Source organism: Carya illinoinensis, chromosome 5 (assembly GCF_018687715.1).
Source record: "Carya illinoinensis cultivar Pawnee chromosome 5, C.illinoinensisPawnee_v1, whole genome shotgun sequence".
NCBI lineage: Eukaryota > Viridiplantae > Streptophyta > Magnoliopsida > Fagales > Juglandaceae > Carya > Carya illinoinensis.
In genome coordinates this window covers 7,372,697-7,397,023 of record NC_056756.1, presented here as the reverse complement: position 1 = coordinate 7,397,023, position 24,327 = coordinate 7,372,697, and the positions used below count along the sequence as shown (strand labels likewise).

Sequence of the window (24,327 nt, the reverse complement as noted above, 5' to 3'; positions counted from 1 at the left end):
CCAACGAACTCCGAAAAGGATCAAGCACACGACCTCCCGTGCTAAATGCTGACTCGGATGCAACTGTGGAAACAGGCATGGCTAATAAGTCTCGTGCAATCCTCGCAAGTATAGGATAGTTAGCCTCATTTATTTTCCACCAAGTCAACAAGTCAAATGATTCGCTGAGTGCCTCACAAGCATTTGATAAATATCGATCCACTTCAGTTTTGGTAATATTAGATCCCATGGTGGAAGATGCCCTATACCACTCCTTGAACCATTTGGTCTCATGTTTGCCATCACTAACATTCATGGATCTAGATATTGGAGGGGGTTGAGAAACTGGATTACTTGTGGTGGAACCGAATGTAGCATTATACTCTTCATACAAATCTGCTAATACATGTCTCACATTCGAAACCAACTCCTCAGCACGAAACTCATCATGGATTTTCTTCAAATGAAAAGAAAGAAGTCCTAACTTGCTTCGTGGATCAAGCACAACAGCAATTAACATGAACAAGTTCATCATATCTAATGACCCCCAATACTTATCATATTTGGTTCTCATGTTTATGGCCATACTCTTCAAACAAGTATTAGTACTCTCACTCAGCATAATCAATTCTGTTTGGAGATTACAAATCTCTAAAAAACTGGTGTTAGCTGTCACATATAAAGATCCAGAAAATCTCGTAGTGGCTTCATAAAACATCTCTAAAAACTTGACAAACACCCGCACTGTCTCCCATTCTGTAGCTTTAGGAGGTCCCATGTGCCCATCATCAAAGTAAGAGAGGAAATTATAATCCTCACTCTCCATCCGCCTGAAAGCCTTCTCAAACTTCTCAGCTGCCTCCAACATCAAATAGGTTGAGTTCCATCGTGTCTGTACATCAAGACACAACATTTTCTTACAATCAATTTTTTCTTTTTCTGCACATCTCTTAAACTTCTCTAATCTTGCTGGGGATGAACGCACATATCTCACTGCATTTCTAACCATTGTAATTGCATCATTGCACTCCTTCAAACCCTCACTCACAATAAGATTCAATATGTGAGCACAACATCTCATGTGCATATACTTACCCCCCAACAAATTTCTTGTCAAAAACTGTTTCAAATAGGAAATTGCAGTATCATTCGAACTTGCATTATCAACAGTTACAGTAAATATTCTATCAATACCCCAATCAAGCAAGCACGACTCAACATATCTTCCAATGGTCTCCCCTCGATGATTAGGGATTAAACAAAAGTTAATTATTTTTTTCTGCAATTTCCAATTCTTATCAATGAAATGTGCAGTCAGACACATATAATTCAAATTCTGTACTGATGTCCATGTATCTGTCGTCAAGAAAATCCTCATGCCACCATCTCTAAACACTTTTTTAAGCTTCCCCTTTTCTACTTCATACAACTTCATACAATCTCTTGCAACTGTGACACGACATGGAACTTTAAACCGGGGTTCAAGAGATCAAGCAAATTTTTTAAATCCCTGTCCTTCAACAACTCTAAATGGCATTTCATCACAAATTACCATTTCTGCAATAGCCAACCTCGCAATCTCTTCACTAAATTTGTGAGTTACAAGAGTCCTTAATGTACTACCATCACTCTCTCCAATCCCCTCATCAGGTGATGTCTCACCTGTCAATGTTTTTTGATACCTATCCAAAGGTTCACGTTTATGGGGATTTTTACGACATGAAGGCAAATGATTTTGCATCGTTGAAGTTCCGTTCCTCTTTGAGTGGCAAGCATACATCTTGCCACAATAATTACATTTAGCTTTTGGATCATCTACAGGACAACCATCCACCTTCGTAAAATGATCTCATACAATCGACTTGTCCGTCCCTTTCCGTTTCTTAGGTAATGGACAAGTACTACTAGTAGGGACAGTAAGGGGTTTTGAAACATTGGTCTCTCTCACATCTTCCAAATTAATGGTTGGTTGAGTTTCATTTGTATCAACATCAATAGGAGACGAAGAAGAATCCATCTAAATTATAAAACAAAATATAAATGTTATACAACATCACAAATTTGAAAATTGGCAAACATAACACAAAATATCCTAGCAGCTAGTTTGCAACATAGCAAACATCACAAGTCTAAGACTCTAATCTAAGTTGTTCACTCATCTTCTCTCAATTTATATAAATAATTAATCTCTTATATATATACACATTACACAACAAATTATATAATAGATTTATATACATTATATATATAATATATATAACATTATATATATAACAGATTATATACATTATATATGATTATATATATAACATTATATATATAACAGATTATATACATTATATATGATTATATATGTATACATTATATATATAATCATATAGTTATATATTATTATATATAACAGATATATATAATATAACATTATAATTATATATATAAAATACGATTAATATATATACATTATATATGATTATATATATAACATTATATATATAACAGATTATATACATTATATATGATTATATATATATATACATTATATATATAATCATATAGTTATATATTATTATATATAACAGATATATATAATATAACATTATAATTATATATATAAAATACGATTAATATATATACATTATATATATAATATATATAACATTATATATATAACATTATATATAACAAACAGATTTCGAATAATATATATAACAGAACAAAAAAATTGAAAAATCACAAGAAAACTTACAGAGGCCGACTTGCAAGGGAGGAAGAGATGGGCTGCGGCGGTTCACCGGTTCAGCCTGCGGCGGCGTCCAACTGAGACCGTCACGGAGTGAGAGAATCGGAGAGAGAGAGAGAATTGGGGGGGGGGGGGGCGGCAGAACAGAATAGGGAGAGGGAAGAGGGGAAGGGGGGAATGGGAAGGGTAATAACCCTAACCCGTTCCCAACCAAACGACGTCGTTTGGTTGAGACCAAACGGCGTCGTCCAACTTATGTGGTCTTAAATAAAACACATATATACGGTCGGTCGGTTTACCGGTTTCCTGTGTGGTCGAACTGGAACCGAACCGACCGACCTCGGTTCCTGATTATTTCTACCGCCAGCCAACCGGTTCTTCGCCGGTTCATGCCGGTTCCGGCTGGTTCCGGTCGGTTGCCGTCGGTGGAGGTCGGTTGGCCGGTTTCTTGTACACCCCTAGCACGGCTAGAGGAGCCAAGACTTGGCCATGCACTGTTAGAGGAGTCTCGTCTTTGCCCTTGCACCACCATAGACTTGCCCCAGCATCATCCAGACTTACCTGCATGGCTACGTGCTACCTCATGGGCCTCTACTAGAAGAAGAGCCCAACTCATCAAATGATCTCCACTATAAGACAAATGAAGGAGAAAAAGAAGAAGAGAGAATGAGAGAATAAAGATTGAGAAATGAAATAATGTAAGGATGAAAATGAGAGAAAAAGTGACATAAAGCAAGGGATGAACAAAAGATAAAAGGGACCGGGCCATGTCTAAGGGAGGCACTTCAACTTCTCCACCTTGTTGAACCTCACGAAGGGATGCTAGTAACGAGCTCTCCACTAGAAGATAGAGTTTAAATCTCTATAGTATGACGAGGATGCAAGACTATAAATAGACATATTATAATGGATTTTCTCATTCTCAAATACATATGGACGTAAGCATTACGCCGAATTAAGTAAATATGTGTTACCGTCTCTTTATTTTTTTGTATTTATTTATTATTTATTATAATGAATGTACACACTGATACCGTATTGTCGTATCAAACCTCAGCTGAAAACTCCACACTACACCGATCAATGTCCGAACGACTTCAACGGCCTGGAAATGAATATTTTCTCATTCTCAGCCAATTGTGTCATTTTAAGAGTTAACATTTTCAGTTACGGCCTTAATTTGTGATTTGCAAGTGGGAAAATACATCCGAACATGGCATCACTTATAATTGATGAACAAATAATCATTGTTTTTGGCCAATGATTACAAATATGATTGACTTCTGACATGTATATTTATTTTGGACAGTACAGAGGGAGATCACCGAAATGCTTATCGAAGAGGTAAAAAAATTTCAGAACTGCTAGGTACAGTCGAGATATACAATCGGCATGAAATCGGATGTACGAAAAGAATAAAATAAAAATAAAAAGGACAAGACAAAAACATCTCTCTCTTTCTTCTTTTTCTTCTTTCTCATCTCTCTGTTCTTTCTCATCTCTCAGTTTTTTTTTTTTTTTCCTTCTGATCTCTTTCTCGTCTGAAATGAAAATTAGGATTTGAAGCTCCGAGCTCCAACCCTTGTCAAAAGTGGAAAAAAAAAAAGTATGTAATATGCATCCCCATCCATAATCCCCAACTTTGCCCCTTCACCGATATTTCTCAGACTCTCAACACCCAAGTGTGTTTACCCAAAAACTAATAACCCCTCAACCAACTACAAAGCTCTCCTTCTGTCTTTCACTTTTTATCTGTAAATTTCAGTAGAAATATTGCACAAAATATTCCAAGACTCCAAGTTTAGATTCCAAGCCGTGTGGCTTTTCATGTTTTGTTCTTTTTATATTCATCTGCTATCCACATTTACTTCTTAAATTTAAATCAAAAATATTTTTCTCTTTTCTGTTTTTCTTAACTAAATAAATTTATCTTGTGTATATCTCAGTATTTCATAGAGCACAAAAACTAGGCAGGGACTGGGAGGCTTTGTGACTGGGTCGTCTTCGAATTCCATTTGCAGTGAAAACATCCTTTCTTCAATTTGTGCAACTCATCTTCGATCTCTAAAGAATTATATTTTTTTTTTTGGCTGACGTAAAGCACGGTCTGTTAAAGAGTTTATACATAAATAAACACTTAGAATGGATTACAAAAGAGAAAAGAGACAACTGAGAAAGATAAAGCGATAGAGAGAGAAAAAAAATTAATAAATGGCACCGGTTGAGCACCGTTTGCATCAGGCGCTTGCAAAAGGCATTTTTCAAAAAAATTTTGTCTCTTTTTTATTTTCTTAAAATTATTTTTTAAATTCATTAAATACTTTTTTTATAAAAATAAAAATTATAAATTCATTAAAAAATATTTACTTACCTATTAATTAAAAAATAAAAAAATAAAATCCAATAGTAGGTGGCCACTTTTTTTATGATAAAAAAAATGTACTAAGAGTTCTGGAAAATATTATTTTTTAATTTTTTTAATTCATTTGTTATATTTTTAAATTTTTTTAAAAAATAAAAAATTTATAATATTACGAAAAAATCACTTATTTAATTATTAAGTAAAAGAAAAGTGAATCGGACACAAATTAGGGACCACAATCGGTGGGTTTGTGTTTTCTTATTTTACCCATTCTCGTTTTCCTTGGTACTTTCCTGTCTACCAAACAAAGAAAATATTTTATTCTCCTCAGTCCTCTCCATTAAATATAAACAAAATGAGGTGAAAAGAATATTCCACCGAATAAACTCTTATATGTTGTCCTCGTCAAGAAAACCAAAGACGCTTACAATTACAATTATTACATCAAGCTGGCGATTCACTATACAACATTTATCAAGACCAAAAATACACACCATGGATTTAAGTTTTCTTATAGTTGATTTTAGTAATGCTAGGTCAAAATTTTGCATAGACCCGTTTGTTAAAGATCGAGCGAGCTTTGTTAGGAAAATGTTATAAACTAATTTGTATTGTATAACTACATTTAGTCGTCATTATTGACTAGGTTTTAGCCATCAATTAAGACTTTTATCCTTATATATATGAAGATATTTTTAGGTTCATTGGTATCAATAACAAAAACCTCTCTCTTGGTCTCTCTCTCATTCTCTCTATTTTACAATTAGTTTATAACACATTATCAACACGATTCTCATCATCTTCCTCCTCTCTCTTAACTTCATCTTCTTCCTTGGAAAAACCAAACAGTCGGTAGATTTTTATTTAGCTGGAGCCAAACCGAAACTGAGAATCACATGATCCTGATACTTATTTCTCTTCTGGGTATCCAAAATTTTCCCACCTTTCTGCTTGAATAATTAACCAGAATGGCTATCAAAGTGAAAGAAAGCCTTGGAGTGAGAAAGGGAAGCAATATTGGTGATTTATGCGTAATCTACGATCCAGATCTGATGAGCAGTAGTAATTTGGCAGGGAGAAACGAGAGATTCTATAAACCAACTCCCAAGGCAATCTCTCTGTGACTAAATCTATACCCCATCCTCCTCCTCGTCCCTCTACCAAAACACACCAAATGACCGCCACCACTTGATTGAGCCGCCGCCTTGGTGTAGCGACAATTGTCGCCGCATCTGGAGGAACATTTTTCCTCTATCAGCCTACTTTATCCACCCACGACGTTGGCTCCTAGTTCGCGGCTCTACGGCAGAAGATCACAAATCTGAACGCTATTGGGATGACACCATCGCCGGTCTGTAGCCAGATGAAGGCCTCAGGAAGCTCCAAAAGCACTCTGCTTTTTCCTTCCTATCTAGATCCGGCAAGGAATCCGATGGAGAAAATGGGAGGTTATACGGTGAGGATTGACTTTTTTAAAGAATATTTAACAAAGTTTTAAAAAGTGGCTCGCAAGACTATAGAAGATTATTATTGCATCTACAGCCCACCAACAAATACACCTATAAGTCACATGTTTTGTTTTAATCAAACGTCGGCCATATGGGTCAATATTTACGGTGGCATAAACAGGAAGTTCGGATAGGAATGATGAGAATTCTAACTGCAGTACTTCTTGTACAGCTAATGGTTTCACGTTGTGGGAAGAATCTCATGCGTTGAAAAGGGGAAAGACAAGGAAGGAAAAAATGGTAGAAAAGCTCACTCTAAGAGCACGAAGGTTCTAATGATTCTGAAGCTAGCGATCTTCTAGTTTAAGTAACTTTTTCAATATATTATTTGCAATCTCCAAGGCGAGTATTAAAGATTATATTTATTATTATTATTTGATGAAATTCTATATTTATTTAAATAGTTTACATCTCAGTTATATCTGTGATAAATTTTTATTCACATAGTTTATATACAAGTTCTATTTTTTTATATATACTTGTAATGAATTATTGATAATAAGTTTCATCTTGGAATAGAAATTGAGTATTCTTGAATGATCGCTCTAAATCAATAATTTTATTGAGTATCTCATAATTTGAATGGGTGATACGTGTACCAAAAGCCCATTATGATTAATGCACCTGAAGTTGCATAATTGAAATTGTGTAAAGAAAAGCCACTAAAGAATATATGTTTAAAATGAATGTCTCCAATGTGTTATTGAAGTAGCAATATCGAGTGCAAAAGTTCACAATATATTCTAAATTTATATATGGTCTTCCAGTGGCTGAGTAAAATAATGAGTTTTTGTTAAGAAATTATTAGTCACGTCTTAATAGTTCCACATCATTATCTAAAGTGAATGATATTGGATTTATATTATTTTATTCCCTGAAGTGAAGAAAATTATGTATTTTTATTTAAAGAAACTAAGAGATTGAACGTAATAATGAATATCTTTATATTACTTTTATGATTTCGGGCCAGAAGCTCGTATTAGAAAAACTACCAGCTTTCTCTTTGAGATGATATTATACAACTATTGAATCAAATATTATGATGCATCAAAAGTGATATAATTCAAAATATTTGTATGTTTTTCATGATTATCTTGATCATTCAAAATCAATTATGATAAGTCGAATAAATTTTCATATGGACGCCCATAAAAGAACCAGAAGATTCTTTTACTATAAAATCTTATCATTAGGAGTGGAAAGAAAAATTTGCTAGAAGCAAATAAAATGAAATAATTCGACGTTATCTTGATTATCATAAGTGAACTGGAAGTTTAGATGATAATTAAATTATGGATGTAATAAGATAAAAATGTCTCATATTCTAGCTACTAAAATCCCAGTGAGGATTGAAGTTCCCGTAGGACAATTAAGAAATTTAGCAGTCTAATGAACATAAGACATGTCTAAAAGCATGTGAGATCTATTGATACAAAAGATAAAGCATCTCGAAAGAGAAAAACATAAATAATTTGGTGCTCCTGAAGAGACTGTACCCACAAAATAAGCAATAAGATCTATCTAAATTTTCTATATAAAATTCTCTCATATAAACTATTGAAAAGTATAAACCTTCTGAAGAGTGCCTCCTGAAAAAATTTTTCATGAAATGTCTTCCCTTGAAGAGGGATAGATACTTGAAACTAACGAGATCTTGATACATTTCATGAATATTGGAGGAATTTTAGATAGAAATAAAATCGTTGTCGATAACGTATTTTCATATAAGATGGAAATTGACATTACCAGGAGTAATGAAAAAAGTGAATCAAGAACCGTCGAAGAATACCAACGTAAAAATATTGGTCAAATTTAAAAGAAACAATTCCTACAAAATTGATATCATTAATAAAATATGATGCATATGGGCTTATAGTTCAAACACCTAAAGAGGTGATGCTTGTTGAATATCAGTGGGTATTTATATAAAGGAAATGAAAAAGTGATATATAAATCACAAGTCAGTTTCTCACAGACAATCCCTGCAGAATTGATATTACTAGTAAAATGTGATACATATGGACTCATAGGCCAAACACCTAAAGAGGTGATGCTTGTTGAATATCAGTGAATATTTATATAAATGATATAAAATGTTTGAAACTTCTGATCTGAAAATGTGATATATAAATCACAAGTCGGTTTCTCGCATAAACAATATTGATATGCTTTTAAAATAGTTGAAATTATATTGAGGTTTTTATTAGCTTGAAAGTTACCGAAAGTTTGGATATACATGATTAACTGCATATTTATGGATTACTATATATGAAATGCATGAAGCATATAGTCCTGAAGTACTTATTTTATCAAGTTTAAAAAATCCTTATATGATCTAAAACAATCCAAACATACATGGAATAAACTATTGTTAATATATTTTCAGTATCTATATTAATTTTTATTGAAATTTATATAGATTATTTAATTGTCATTAAGGCTCTAAAAGAACTCATGAACACTACACATATTTGAAATATAAATCTGAAACCCTTGTGGCTTCAAAGGAAAATGAATGAAATTATTAGTTATGAAATACCATCTCTTAAATACAATTAGTATTTCAGATTCATATTACGATTTTGTAAAAAATATGCATTATTAAAGAGAAATAAAATGGAGCACATAGAACATTTACCAGAAGATAGAAACACAAATATGAATATTTCTGAGATATTATTTTAATTATCTCGAAACAAGAGTACAAAAATTTAAGGCTCTTCGTCTCGTTCTTTAAACGCTCTTGTTCTTCAAGAATCTGTATGGCATCCTTATCTAAAGGAGTAGGCAATCGAAAAGAAGATTTAAGTAAGGATTTTAAATTCATATTCTCTTGTTTTATTGCTCCTATCTTCATGTTGGACTCCAGAAGAAGTCGCTGAATGATAGAAATATTCTCGTGGAGTTTGTCAATCCCACAAGTTTTGGATTGTAGTAGCTGAAAAAATGCGACAATGGATGATGAGTATCGGGTACCAAGACTTACAAGCTCGTAGATAGTTTCATTATTTGACTTATTAGTCAGATCATTATTGTACTTAGAAAGAAATTGCAGAGTAAGAATGCAGAATAATTATAGAAAAGTGAAAAAGATGAGACGCGAATGAAGATGAGCTGAATATCTCTTTTATAGAGAAAATTATGACAAAACATCTCTATTGCTTCACAGCATTTCTCGTGAAGCATTTCTCTACAAAAGACAAGAGATATAGCATCATAGCTCTGCGGCGTCTGACAGCTACAGAAGAGCTGAAAAATCCTGTTGTGTTTCTCTAGTCTAAAAAGCTGGCCACCGTTTTTGTTGAAAAAGAGGTTAGCGGTTTAATTTTGATGACTTTTCTACTAATTATGTTATTTACAAGAACTCCAAAAGAGTAGTGAATTTAATGATCTTGAGTGAATATGGTGAATTTGTTTATCAAAACATTATCAACTACATCATTTAAAGAGTTAGTACATAATATTGAGATGCATCAACACAAAGGCCTTTCATTATAAAGTATTGAAGTACTTTTATATAAACAAAGCTCATTCCTGAGTACTCAAATGGTTGCTCGATCATTTGATGAGTAGAAAAATCCATTTCGTTCTTGTGAAGACGATGAATAATTTTTTGGTCTTGAAGTACCTTATCTCCAGTTCAATTGAAGCCTTGAATATGTGATTATTTCGATCAAGTTTACAATTAGTTGGATATATAGATGCAGGTTATCTTTCAGATTCACATAAGAAGATCATTGCAATTCATGAGAAGAAATGTGAAATTGATGTCAAGCAGATACGATTAAGTGATAATTTGGAAAATTTATTTACTAAACTATTACCAACTGTAACATTTAAGAAGATTATGCGGAATATTGAAATGCGGAAACTTGAAGACCTATTATCATGTACTTTTCAGGGGGAGTAATGTCTTGAAAACTTGTGTTGATTGTACTATTTTTTCCTTCGCTAAGGTTTTATCTCACTGGATTTTTCTTTACAAAGTTTTAATGAGACAATCCTAAAGCACTTGGCGGTACATACGAATATTGTACTCTTTTTCTTTCGCCATTGGTTTTTTTCCACATGGTTTTTTCTTTGGCAATATTTTAATGAGGTATATTCTTTAAATATGGTCATCCAAATGAGGAGTGTTATAAACCAACTTGTATTGTATGACCACATTTAATCGTCATTATTGACCAAGTCTTAGCCGTCAATTAAGACTTTTGTACTCATATATATATATATGAGTATATTTCTAGGTTCATTGGTATCAATAACAAGAACCTCTCTCTTGGTCTCTCTCTCATTCTCTCTCTCTTTTACAATTAGTTTACAACAAAAAATAATTTTTCTTTACACTTTTCACATATATGCATAATTTTTTACGGCTACTTGGTGAGATATATCTCGTTTGGTTATACAATTCAGATGAAATATTTTATTGAAATTTAAATAAAATATTGTTATAATATAACTTTTTTAATATTAATTTTGTTTTGAAATTTAAAAACTTTGAATTATTTATTATATTTTGTATGAGAATTTGAAAAATTTGTAATGATTATATAAAATGAGATAGTGCGGTTTTGTATAATCAAACCAGCCCATAAGGTTAAATGGATAAGAGTAATGTTATACACCACACTCTTATCTTACTTTTATCCTATTAAGTAGGATGTGACACATTCATCACTATTGAATAATAAAGAAGTATGTAATAAATGATTATTCAATAATGATAAATATGTAACATCTTACTTAATGAGATGAAAGTAGGATGATAGTATGGTATATAGAATTTTTCTATGGACAATAGGAATGAAAAGTATCTAAAAACAAAAATTTTATGTGCAGTTATTTTTGTATACTCTTTACGTACTCTATGTGTAATTATTTTTGTATACTCTTTACGCATTTTATTGATATGATTGACCAAATTAATTACTTTATATTAAAAAAACTATGTAACTAATCACATTAGTAAATATATAAGAAATACGTAAAAATAATTATACATAAAATTTTTGTTAAAAAAAATTATAAAGGATAAATAGATCCACACTACGTTTATAAGAACACTAATTATATTTGTAATTTTATAGTTTGCAATTTTTTTTTAAAAGAAACGAATAAAAATGAAATTTATATAAAAATAATTAATTTTTTAATAATAAATTATACTTTTTTTTTAATGCGTATATATATACACTTAAAATTCACGACTCACTATCAAAAAAAAAAAAAAAAAAAATTCACGACTCACGAGACACTGGCGACTCCGACTTCAACGGCGTTATTGTCTATTGAGAAATGATTTGTGCAGTCGGGAAATGCAGTCGGCGTGCAGTCGGCTGTAAAAAAAAAATTAATACAGGACCTACATGAAAAAAAAAAATTATTTTTATAGCTTTTTATAATTCATGCAGGTCTCCCTGAATATAAAATAATTTTTTTATAATTTTTTTTTATTCATTCCGTACAGCCGACTGCACGCCGACTGCGTTTCCCGACTGCGTGTAGCAAAGCCCTTGTCTATTATGGTTACGATTCGCGAATGATTTTTTATTTTTTTATTTTTAAGCTTTAATAAACGGTAAAAAAAAAAAAAAAAAAAAAAAAAAAAAAAAAAACGAATAATGGCCCTCTCCTTCTCACAGATCTGCTGGCTTTTCGCTTCCTCACATTAATTTTTTGTCTGTGTTGGCTTCTAAAGCTCAAAGCAACAGTCATCCAAGGTCAGCTCCCCAACCTTCCCCAACTGATTTTTCCTTCCCTAATTATCCTTCATTTATTTCTTGATTTCGATTTGTGTCCTACTCGATGATTTATAATTTCCGGTTTTGTATTTATTTGTTTTTTAATTTTATCTTGTATTTAATCTATTTGCTGGTTTTCTTGTGCTATATTCCATATAAATCTTGGAGAACCTTGTCCGTCTAATTTATGTAAACCCTAACCTCTCTTTGGCTTCTGAGATTTTTTTTTACGGTTTCCGAGAAATTGATAGGGAAAAGAAAATAGAAGTATGGATCTTGCCTCTTTTATTGTTAGGGGTGTTTGTAGGTGAATGACAACGGTTCCTTGCATTTTCTCAGTTTTCTTGCGGATTCCCTGTTTCTTTTATTTTCTTGTTTTCTATTCTTTTGGTTGTGTTTACCGGGTTGCCCCAGATTCCCAATTGTACGTTCTGTTCTTACATTTTTCGGCTAGTATAATTCAACATTAGGTTTTGTTCCCCATTTCAGGTTGATCTATGAAAGTGGGAGTTAAGTAGTCTCCATTTAAGTCTTGTTTCCGTGGAAATCCAAATTATATTTCACATATATGGTTATGTATGTATATGTGCACTCGGGAAGACAATGAGCTTAATGGTATTTATATCCAAGCATAAATGCAATGTACTTCATCTTGTATGCTTGGGTTTGATTGGAGCTTATTGCTATATTATGAAGGTTGAACTGAATGGAGGGAGTTGGAGGCGATGGTGCAGCGGCATCACCTGTGAATGTATTTTGGCAAGATGTTTGGAGGCGGTATCAGTATCTTCTGGATAAGTCGACTCCACACACAGTCTATAGGTGGATTGGGACGGCTATTGTAGTATTGATTTACATTTTACGGGTTTATTTTGTTCAAGGGTTTTACATTATCTCATATGGGCTGGGGATTTATCTGCTGAATTTGTTGATTGGGTTCTTGTCTCCTTTGGTTGATCCGGAGGTGGATGTGTCAGACGGGCCTATGTTGCCAACAAAAGGTTCAGATGAGTTTAAGCCGTTCATTCGCCGGCTTCCAGAGTTTAAGTTCTGGTAACTGAGCATTTTCCTGGTTGCTAGTTTTTGGCTTGTTTTTTTCTGTCCATTATTTCCATATTGCTTATTGCTTTGTGGATTCTGCTATCAAGTGATGCGATTCTGATTCTAAAGAAGATTGCGCAATTCTCATCCACTCATGACTTTATATGCCATCTTTCTTTAGTTGGGTTTTGCATTTTCTATAATGCTATCTGCATATCTTATTAACTTTTTCATCAGTTGCTCAGAGAACATGCTTTTATTTGCACCATCAAGGTGAAGAAGGCATATTAGAAGTAATTAAAGGCAATAAACTCAGGTGAAAAATTAATTGGAGAAAATGTGGGTGCACCCTGACTAATTTAATTGCTTAAGTTCCACTTACGCCCAAGCATATTTTCATATGGATAACTAAGTGTGGTCAAGCATTGAAATAATATTCACTGTTTTAAAAAGAAGTACTGGCATCAGTTCATTGTTAATACCTTCATACGAATAAACTATAAAGAGCTTGTTGGAAGTTGTTGAAACCTTGTATTTCATTGCTCCATCCTAGTTATCAGTTCCCAAGGCTAAATATTTTTTTATTTTTTTCGAACAAGGCTCTTGTTATTCGTTTATGATTGCATTATTCAAATTTGTGCATCTTCTTTTCCTTTGCAATTATAGAAATCTCCTGTTTGTCTCGCTGGTTTGAGATTTCTGTTTATTTTTGTCTAACTGGTGCAAAAGTTTCTGGTTGCCCTCTCTCACACACTGATTTTCCTTTGAAGAAGCATAGGGATACATAAAGTTATTTGAGGATGATATTTTATAAATTGGATTCTTGTTTGTTTTAAAATGGTAATAATAGTTTCTGCTGCTGCAAAAAAATTGTTTTTCTTATAAAAAAAGTTGTTTCTGTTGCTGCATGTAAATTTAATAGATTGGATTTTGATAAATAAGTGCTAGCATATTTGGTTTTTTATTGTTCATTGCTACATCTTCATGATGGAGAAAATTATAGAACAACAGGATAAAAAGTTGCTTTCCTCTGTCAGACCTTGATTCTAACCCTAAGAATGCTCAGCAAAATGGTTTGTTTGGGTGCGGCAGATGTTAGCTAGGTTGGTACTGCAAAAGAGATTATATGCCCTTTTACCTTCAGGAATTTCCTGCCGTGCAAGGGTTATGTTGGTACTTAAGTGATGGCTCATCGTAATGGCTGAAAACTTGTTTCTTTCCCTTCTCCTACTCCTCTTCCAACATATTGGCCGCTTCTAATAATTGATGTTATTGTACTCGCCTTGGTAATGATGCGTTTTACATTACAACTTTTCTAGTTACCAAACCCTGCAGAGTGCAGATCCTGCAAAACATCTAAAATGCCCGGTAGCAAAACCTAACGGGACAGTTGAAATTGACATTTTCACCAAAGCATTGTATCAGGGCCACTTAATTGATAAAATTTACTTCCTATGGGCTGATACATGTCAGTCCTACTCTCTTGGTAGTTGGGAAAGCTTGGACAACAATAATGTGAACTTGCTAGATCGATATTGATATGAAAGCCTTTCTTCAATTTTCCTGGGGATGCTTCACAATTTTCTTTTTCTTTTTCTTTTTGAGATGCATTGATTGGATGATATATTTGCTTTGCCTTATCTTTTCCAGGTACTCCTTCACCAAAGCTTTCTGCATTGCTTTTGTCATGACATTCTTTTCTATGTTTGATGTTCCTGTCTTCTGGCCCATTTTACTTTGTTACTGGATTGTTCTGTTTGTCCTTACAATGAGGCGCCAAATCGCTCATATGATCAAATACAAATATATTCCTTTCAACATCGGGAAGCAGGTGAGGAAAAAAAAAATAGTTCTAATTATTTGACTTCATTCCTGCCTGTAGTATCGGTGGAGGCAACTTTGTTTATGTCATTAGCTAGTGTTGCCGGAGGAGCAACTTTTCTGTAATTGACTTCTGGTGCATGGGAGATTAACTTCTTATCTTTGACAGAGGTATGGTGGCAAGAAACCTTCTGCAAGTAGCAGCGGCTCCCGTGGAGACTGAAGCTCTTCTAACTTTATGATTAGAGAAATATAATTTACCAGATGGCCAAAAACAAAAAAGGCTGTGTGAAGATGATGTAGGATAGTTAGAATTTTTTGCTTTAGACACTATCATGTTTTGGATTGTAATATGCATTCACAAATACTGAAGTTCAATTATCTTGTCTCTAATTGTGATACCAGGGAAACTTCATTGTTTATACACTAAGATTCAATTGTGCCTTTTGACTACTCTCGATGTATTTGCATGATGTCGAATTTATTACTATCATGGCCACCTCTATTACTGGCAATAGAGCCTCCTCTGTTGATAATCACATTTGAGAATAACTTCCTGCAGGTGTCTCATACAATCCTTATATATCGGAGACCAATGGTAACTTGCCACATAAGGGGTACAAGAAATAGAATGAGAGGTGCGTAACAGGGGGATCATAAGTTTGAATATCAAAAAACCCTCCCAATCCCCCCCCCCCCCCCCCCCCCCCCCCCCCTCTTCTCTCTCTCTCTAACCAAAAGACAAACTTGATTCTAAAACTAGAGAGTTGTGCAGCCACTTATCAAAATAGGGAAACCACCCTGTGGCTGAGTACTCATCAAGTTGGTTGAAATGGTGGTGGGTGTCGTTGCTCAAAGACTGAGAAAACTAGAGGAAGAGTGATGAGCGAGAGAGTAGATTGAGAGATAGAATGTAAATCGAAAAAGAGAAAAATGAAAATAATTGGCAGTGTGATAGAAAACGAGATAGGCTTACATCGTCTTGGGAAAAAGACGTGGTGGCTAGACGGCATCGCTGAACCTCACTACAGTTGCTGGTGGCAGCTATATGATTCGAAACTATGAGAACAAGCTGCTATGTTTCTTATCATCAAAACAAAGGTGTAAAACCTCTTGCAAGTGGTGGCTGGGTGATGGTGATATGCTAGCTATTTTGCGGTGAACAAGTGGTTCATGCTTGGTGGTTTATGTGTGAGGTAAGGCGGCTGTCGAGGGAGTTGATGTGAAGTTGAAAGCTGAGGTGCACGACTGGGTCACAGACAAAAAAACTTAGTTGCTGCCATTCGTTGTGGCTGTAACGAACAAGAGATGTTGCTTGATAATGGAGTATCGAGCAGCTTGAATGTGAAGGAGGTAGCGGAGAACGACGCTGGGTTATGATTTTCGTGGTTACGTTATGTGGGGGTTGAACGTTCTGCCTTGCATGTGAGATGGGTTGGGAAGGAAAGAGAGATCGGGTTCGGGAGAGTGTTGAGTTTGAGCGAGAAGGGGAGAGAGATAAAGATAGCAAGTTGATCCCTAGCTATGCGTCGAATATGGTTTATTTAGGAACCCTTACGTGGCAGCTCCCTATTCGTCTCCAATAAGAGTTCCTTATAGGAGACACAGGCCCGAAGCGTTTCTGATAACATTTTGCATGTGAAAAAATTCTTTCTTTCCAGAGTTAATAGATGTCATAGATGCAGCAATATGAGATTGCAGGTTGTTTAGCTGTTTTCTACCGGACTTCAAGTTTGAATTTCACATATTTTTTAAGGTAGGAGCAATTAAAAAGGAATGCTAAATACAACTTTCTGAAAGATAAATTACGTTTGCTTTTGGGCCACTTAACCTAATAAAAAATTACTTCATCTTATTTGGGCCATTTAACAGGTTCTAGAGGCCTGTGGTGGCCATTCTATAGGCCCATTTTTTAATTCAATACGTTGTTTAGTTTGCAATGTACATTAGTTTTTTTTTTTTTTTTTGAAAAAAATAATTTAGTTGGTTTTTAAAGAAATTTGTAATTTTATTTGAAAAGGGATGAAATTCAGAATCTATAAAAAGATTTTCGCATTTAATTATAAATACCATTTTCTCAGCCTCAAAACCCTATCAGAACCCTAACGCGGGATCGAGGAAACATAACTCATGGGGAAGGTAAAGGGAAAGCATCGCTTGGACAAGTACTACCGCTTAGCGAAGGAGCACGGTTACCGGTCCCGAGCTTCATGGAAGCTCGTGCAGCTGGACTCCAAGTTCGGCCTCCTCCGCTCAGCGCACTCGGTCCTCGATCTCTGCGCCGCCCCCGGAGGCTGGATGCAGGTTGCGGTCCAGCGCGTCCCCGTCAGCAGCCTCGTACTCGGCGTCGACCTCGTCCCCATCGCGCCAATACGTGGCGCCCTTGCAATCGAGCAGGACATCACCAAGCCCGAGTGCAGGTCCCGGATCAAGAACCTCATGGCCCAGCACGGATGCGTCGCCTTCGACTTGGTCTTGCACGACGGCTCTCCCAATGTTGGTGGCGCCTGGGCCCAGGAGGCTATGAGCCAGAACGCCCTCGTTATCGATGCCGTCAAGCTGGCCACACAGTTCTTGGCTCCCAAGGGCACTTTTGTCACCAAAGTAATGCATTTTATTTTTTCTTTCGGTTGTTGATTTGGGATTTAATTTGGTTGTGTCTTCGAAACATTTGACTTGTTTGTGTTTGGTCGCGTTGAAAACGGAGTTGTAGCTATTTTTTTTTATTGGCACGAGGGTGAAAACAAAGTTCCAACTAATCCCTGGCACCCTTGGCAAGGTGTTTCCTGGCGCCTTGGGTAATTCAAGAGGAAGTTCTCTAGTCCGATGGTCTTGCACCCAAGAGGACTCGAACCTTCTATCCGGAGGGAGTATACCACCCGGACCAAGGCCTTTACCACTCGAGCCAACTTCTAGCTATTGATGTTTAATCTTGAATTAACGGACTTTGATAATTATGTAGTGGGAAATGAATTACGGATTCTTATTGGTTTGGTTCTTGTGTGGTCGAACTTGGAAATTCTGGTTACACAGTTTAGGGTTGAGGGATTGAATCAACAAGCTTGTGGACGTAATGTTTGTGCTAACTGGTCCTGAAATATTTAATCTGACAAAACTTATGAATTCTGTGGAGTTAAAGTGTATTAATTAGATTTTTCCTGTTTGCCATTATTACACATTAAACTTTTTTTGTACAAAAGAATGTTTTACGTATCATTAACAAGGTATTCTTCAGTTGAATATGGATAATTGGATCAACATATAAAGTAAGAGTACTTAAAAAAAACATATAAAGTAAGAATGTATACACATTTGCAAGATCATAAAAGTTCAATGCCTCATAGATCTGTTTTATTCAATCTTATGTTCGTTGGATGCTGAATTCTCATCTGTTGTCATGTATTAGGTTTTCAGGTCACAAGATTACAGTTCTGTCCTGTACTGCCTTAAGCAGGTGATCTTCTGCTTCTTTATTAAGAGATCTAGATGATATTTGTAAAGAAGGCTGATTTTTTTTTTTTTTTTGGCGATATTGTACTTTGCTTTGCAGTTATTTGAAAAGGTTGAGGTGGATAAACCAGCAGCCAGTCGTTCGGCATCTGCAGAGATATATGTTTTGGGTCTCAAGTACAAGGCACCTGCAAAGATTGATCCACGTCTTCTTGATGTGAGGCATTTATTTCAGGGATCCATAGAACCTCAGCGGAAGGTAAATCAATATGGAACTAATAGGAAAACGACTTATCTCCATTTACATTAAAATTTTCCCATTTTTGAGTACTCTTATTGCATACTATAGTCATTTTCATTGGATGGAACTTGATGTAGGTGGTAGATGTACTTAGAGGAACAAAGCAAAAGAGACACCGAGATGGGTAAGTCTTCTTTGTATTATGATAAGTATATTATGCGTTTCTTTAAATTTTTCATGTTCCTGATAAAGCCACATCAATAATATAATGTGGGATTCAACCATATTATTTTTTCATTTGCTAAGTAAGTTATTTTTATCAATGATAAAAAAAAGCAGTATTCAAGTGTGCAGAGAGTATAGATAGATACACCTAGCTAGATAAAGTAAAGGGGTCAAGAAGATTTTGGAAATTAAAGTTAGAGAAACATAAATGGCCAGACTTCCAATATTAGAGTGTATTAAATAAGAAAACTTTGAGGTCCTCCATTGTCCTTGTACCATCTTCAAAGCTCTGCCTGTTTTTTTCTTGCCATATGCACCAAATTAGTCATATCGGAATCATTCAGTTCAGGAGCCTACTGTGATCATTCTCAACCATTTTGTTCTGAGACATGGTGACTGCCTGTGCTTCTTTGTGTAAATAAGTATCATACCTCATAATTAGAGTTGATTATGCTCATGAATGTCCGCATCTAACTTAAAAACCCCCCCATTCAAACATGGAATTGGGCTGTGGCCTACTATTTTCCTTGTTCATTTAGATTGAGCATTCATGTGCGGACATTGTTGGTCTATCTATCTATTTGCAGGTTTAAATATAAAATTTAGGATACTTAGAATTAGAAAAGAGTGGAAACAAACCCATAGTCTTATCTTATGGTTGCTAATTAGGTTCTAAATACAGGTATGAGGATGGAGACACAACTTTGAGGAAAGTGTCCTCAGCTGCGGATTTCATTTGGTCTGATTCTCCTCTTGAGGTCCTTGGTTTGGTTACATCTATAACCTTTGATGATCCACCTAGTTTGATGATTAAGGAACACACATTAACAACAGAAGAGGTAATCTTTTTGTTGTTTTTCATTCTGTAAAAGCTTTAATGTTGTAACGATGACATAGAATTCTCCGTTGTTTCAACCATTTGAAATGCTATTGTCTGGCAGGTTAAAACTCTCTCTGATGATCTACGTGTTCTGGGCAAGCAGGACTTCAAGCATCTGTTGAAGTAAGCAGCACCTTTTTTGTTCTTCTCATAAATTTACTCTTCCTGATTATCTGTGTTTTGCAGAATCTCGTTTGTGGAAAAGGAAAAAAAAAAAAAAAAGATTCTTCCTACATTCAAATTTGTAGTATATGCATTTGTGGCATATTAGCATCGTTCCTAATTTCATTGGTTTTTATTGTTGTATTATAGCTTCGTTCTTTCAAATAGCGGTGGTACTCTACACTGAATGGTGTATTCTCATTTTTGTTTCCTGATGTAGGTGGCGGCTGCACATAAGAAAGGCCCTATGTCCTACACAAAAGCCTAATTCTGCTACTACTGTAGATGTTGAAAATAAGAATGAAGAGGATGAAGATGATAAAATTCTCAATGAAATGGAGGAGCTGACATATGCTATGGAGCGCAAGAAGAAAAGAGCAAAGAAACTTCTTGCAAAAAGACAAGCTAAGGTTTGGTGAAAAGTTATGTTTACTACTTCGTCAGCTGAACATGCTATTAAACTTGTTGAGACAATCTGAGAGAGACAATAATCTATCCATTTCTCATTGCTCAACTTGTTGAAGAGGTGAAATATGAATCAGGGGTTGATTATACAGAGTTGATGTAATCGTGGAAAAAATATCTCATTAATAACGGGATTTTATGTTGTGAGGTTGTGCAACATCCTCCATCTGCTTCAGAATAAATTCATCTTCGTTTTTCTCTTAAGCTTCTGGAGTTTAACAAATCAGAAATCCAGATATTTGCATCGTTCCAAACTCATAAATTACTCTAAATATGCGATGTTGATCTGTCATGTTTCAGTAGCCACTCAATTTTGGTTTTGAAAGATAATCAAAATGTGTGTATTACATTTATTTTCTGAGTCATCAATTGCTCACTCCCCTGCAACTAGGCAATGAACAAGCTGAGTTTTCGCTTCACTATTTTTTGATGTTGCAGGACAAGGCTCGGAAGGCAACTGGGATGCAGATAGATGCAACGGAAGATGGTTATACAGACCTTGAGTTGTTTTCCCTTTCTTCAATCAAGGTATTATATCATTTAATGACAAGGCTCTATGGTTTTAGAAGCAGGGAATTAAATTTCTGGTTTGCCCACTATGAGGTCTCGAGCCACAGTAAGGACCCATGTTTCTCTTACAGTGACTTTAATGAATGGATATGATGACTTTCCATTGAAGTAGTCTGGTTTCTGATATTTAATTATTAGGACCAGACTCTAAAGAGGATGGAATAAATAAAGCTGAATAACTATAAAAAATAAATAAATAAAGCTGAATATACGAACCTAAAACTCATGTATTTAATGCTTGTCTGGTTTCTTTACTGTTATCATTTGATGGTTCTAGGGTAAGAAAGATTTGGTAGCAGTGGATTCCACTGGATTTGATGATGAAAATGGTGACTTGAGGGATCGTGAAAATGACGTAACCCATGACGTAACCCAAGAGCATTCATCCAGTGATATTGACACTGATGAAGAACGCCTAAGGTTCTTTGTCCAATCTATTGTAATTTATATTAAGTTGATGAATACAATCAGAGATAATTGTATCTATCTTTAACTGATGTATTATGCTGTTAGATATGATGAACAAATGGAAGAGTTTCTCGATCAGGCTTATGAACGATTTGTAGCTAGAAAGGAGGGAAGTACAAAGCAGCGGAAGCGTGCAAAACAAGCCTATTCCGAAGATGCCCAACTTTTGGAGGTATAGAGCTCAATGGTCCCAACGTCCCATCAAGTAATTGCAACTTTGTTTGGTTGTGGAAGTTTGGATTTGTGTGGTTTTGATTTAGTTCTCATTTTTTCCGGTGTAGGATGGTGATGATATTATTCAGTCCGATTATGATTCAGACAGAGATCAAGATAATCAGGAGAAGAATCCTCTCATGGTACCCCTTGATGAAGAGGTGCCTACTCAAGAAGAGATTACAAACAAGTGGTTCAGTCAGGATATCTTTGCTGAAGCTGTAAAAGAGGGAGATCTGGAGAAGGATGATAGTGACAGTGAAATGCAGGTTGATAGGCAGGAGAAACTTTCTATACCAAAAAAGTCCAAGGAAAAGACAGCAAACCACAGTGCAGGGTCTGATCATCCTCAACTCCAAGCTTCTAAGGCAGACAATGATTTTGAGATAGTCCCTGCCCCGGATACAGATTCAAGTGACGACTCATCATCAGATGAATTGGAGGATGAAGATGTTGATACAAAAGCTGAGATATTGGCTTGTGCAAAGAAGATGCTGCGGAAGAAGCAAAGGGAGCAGCTACTGGATGATGCCTACAACAAGTACATGTTTCAAGATGAGGGCTTACCCAAATGGTTTTTGGAAGAGGAAAAGAGACACCGGCAACCAATTAAGCCTGTTACCAAGGAGGAGATTGTTGCAATGAGAGCACAATTCAAAGAAATTGATGCCCGGCCTGCAAAGAAAGTGGCGGAGGCAAAAGCCAGGAAGAAACGTGTTGCCCAGAGGAAGCTTGAGAAGGTTCGTAAGAAGGCAAATGTGATATCAGACCAAGCAGACATCTGTGATCGCTCAAAAAGGAAGCAAATTGAGCAACTCTATAAGAAAGCTGTGCCTAGAAAACCTAAAAAGGAAGTTGTGGTTGCGAAGAAAGGAGTTCAAGTGAAGGTTGGCAAGGGTAAAGTCCTGGTTGATCGAAGGATGAAAAAGGATGCAAGAACCAGTGGCAAAGGCAAAGGGAAGCCAGGAAAAGGCATGAAGGGAAAAAACGTCAAGGCTCAGAAGGGTAAAGGATCCCACAAGGCATCAGCGAAGAAAGGTAAAAGTGGAAACAGAGGAAAAAAGATGGGCATGCATGACTGAGCTTGTTAATTTCAGGAGGCTGACTACTGCTTCTGACGTTTTCATGTTTTGTTTTTCATATTTCTTTTGCGCTTTGATTTTGTGGGAGAGTCCTTGAGGTAAAATTGTTTTAAATTCTTGAGTTAATTGTTCTAGAAAAAGTACCATGCGGCATTGTTAGAGGCTGATAGCTATTGAAGTCCATGTTTCTTACTTTGTAATTGGGAACGTAATGAATTAGTGGTTGCGCTTTGCGGGGCAATTCCTTTACCTCCAAAAGCGGCAACTATTTAAGATATACAGAGAAAGTGCATCTAATTTAAGCATCCATTAATTTAAGATTCTGTATTCACAACACGAACAAGCTCCAGAGGAAACGACACTATCAAAGTTCCAGGGAGGAGGCTTCCAAACACTGCCACGTGCCAATCGTATCCATAACTTATTAAAGCAGCAGCATAGCAGCTTCCTTTCTATAAACCATGACCGATCCTAGAACAGGATTTTGCTCTTCACTACCATTGGAAAACCTTTTGCAAGGAGAGAGTTGAAGGGAATGGTGTCCGATACGTTGTAAAAGAGAAGCTCGGAGTTCTCATATATTTCGTTAAATATGAGCACGTGTTAATGGGTGGAGAGTTGGAGACTCCCTCGACCGTTTCAGCTTTGTCAATGACGGAAATGCACTTGGGGTTCAAATTCTTCCTTAAACCAAACAGCCTCAAGTTTTCCCCAAAACGGGAGATATGTGTGGCTTTACGGACGCATCTGAATTTTCTGGGCTATAGGCTCATTCTCGGAGGACCGGGTGTTTGTAAATCGTCAAGGTTAACTATTTCCCTAAACAGTCCTGCTGGTACAGTCGCTGCTGTGCAAACGGGACGCACTCGGGGCGATGTGGCACAATTTAATGAAAAAAAGAACAAAAGAAATCAAAAGATAATAGAAAAATTGTACGATTTAATGAAAACAAAAAACAAAAAAAATAAAAAAATTTAAGTCACAAATTTTTTTTCAGAAAGAACTTGGTGGGTTTCAACGTTTTGCCATTCCAAACTTCTAGTAATCAAGCTTCAAGGCATCCATGAAAACAAAAGTAAGAAAAGCACCTAATAACACCTGAAAGGCCAAGAGAGAACTTGATGGGTTTTGCCATTTCAGTAATCAAGCCTCAAGGCATCCATGGAAACAAAAGCAAGAAAAACACCCTTAAAAACATTGGAAAGACTAGGAGAAAACTTGGTGGGTTTCGCCGTAATGGTATTTCATAAGGGTATTGGAACTGTCCAATAAATATGGTTCTAGTAATGGCAAAACCCACCAGGAAAGGGGGTAATTCTGATTCCATTCTCTCTTAACATTTTCTCAAACACCTTCTGTGTTTTCATATTTCATTG

The 24,327-nt window shown here is 35.5% G+C and overlaps 2 protein-coding genes across 3 annotated transcripts; both read left to right on the top strand.

Moving 5' to 3' along the window:
- Positions 1-12,176: 12,176 nt before the first annotated feature.
- LOC122311906 (protein RER1A-like) lies at positions 12,177-15,648 on the top strand. 2 transcript variants are annotated; one of them, XM_043126674.1, is made up of 5 exons: positions 12,226-12,312; positions 12,823-12,948; positions 13,030-13,386; positions 15,025-15,205; positions 15,365-15,648. In XM_043126674.1, exons 3-5 carry the CDS (start codon positions 13,040-13,042, stop codon positions 15,416-15,418), a joined length of 582 nt encoding a protein of 193 aa, XP_042982608.1. In that variant the 5' UTR covers positions 12,226-12,312; positions 12,823-12,948; positions 13,030-13,039; the 3' UTR covers positions 15,419-15,648. The 2 variants fall into 2 exon arrangements, with proteins under 2 accessions (XP_042982609.1, XP_042982608.1); XM_043126675.1 differs by lacking the exon at positions 12,823-12,948 and having other exon boundaries at positions 12,177-12,312.
- Positions 15,649-17,276: 1,628 nt separating this feature from the next.
- LOC122311903 (adoMet-dependent rRNA methyltransferase spb1) lies at positions 17,277-23,228 on the top strand. The gene is made up of 11 exons (XM_043126671.1): positions 17,277-17,799; positions 18,602-18,649; positions 18,746-18,904; positions 19,024-19,070; positions 19,794-19,950; positions 20,053-20,114; positions 20,374-20,563; positions 21,057-21,146; positions 21,466-21,608; positions 21,702-21,828; positions 21,938-23,228. The coding sequence occupies exons 1-11, from the start codon at positions 17,326-17,328 to the stop codon at positions 22,949-22,951; spliced, it is 2,511 nt and encodes an 836-aa protein (XP_042982605.1). The 5' UTR covers positions 17,277-17,325; the 3' UTR covers positions 22,952-23,228.
- Positions 23,229-24,327: the final 1,099 nt, after the last annotated feature.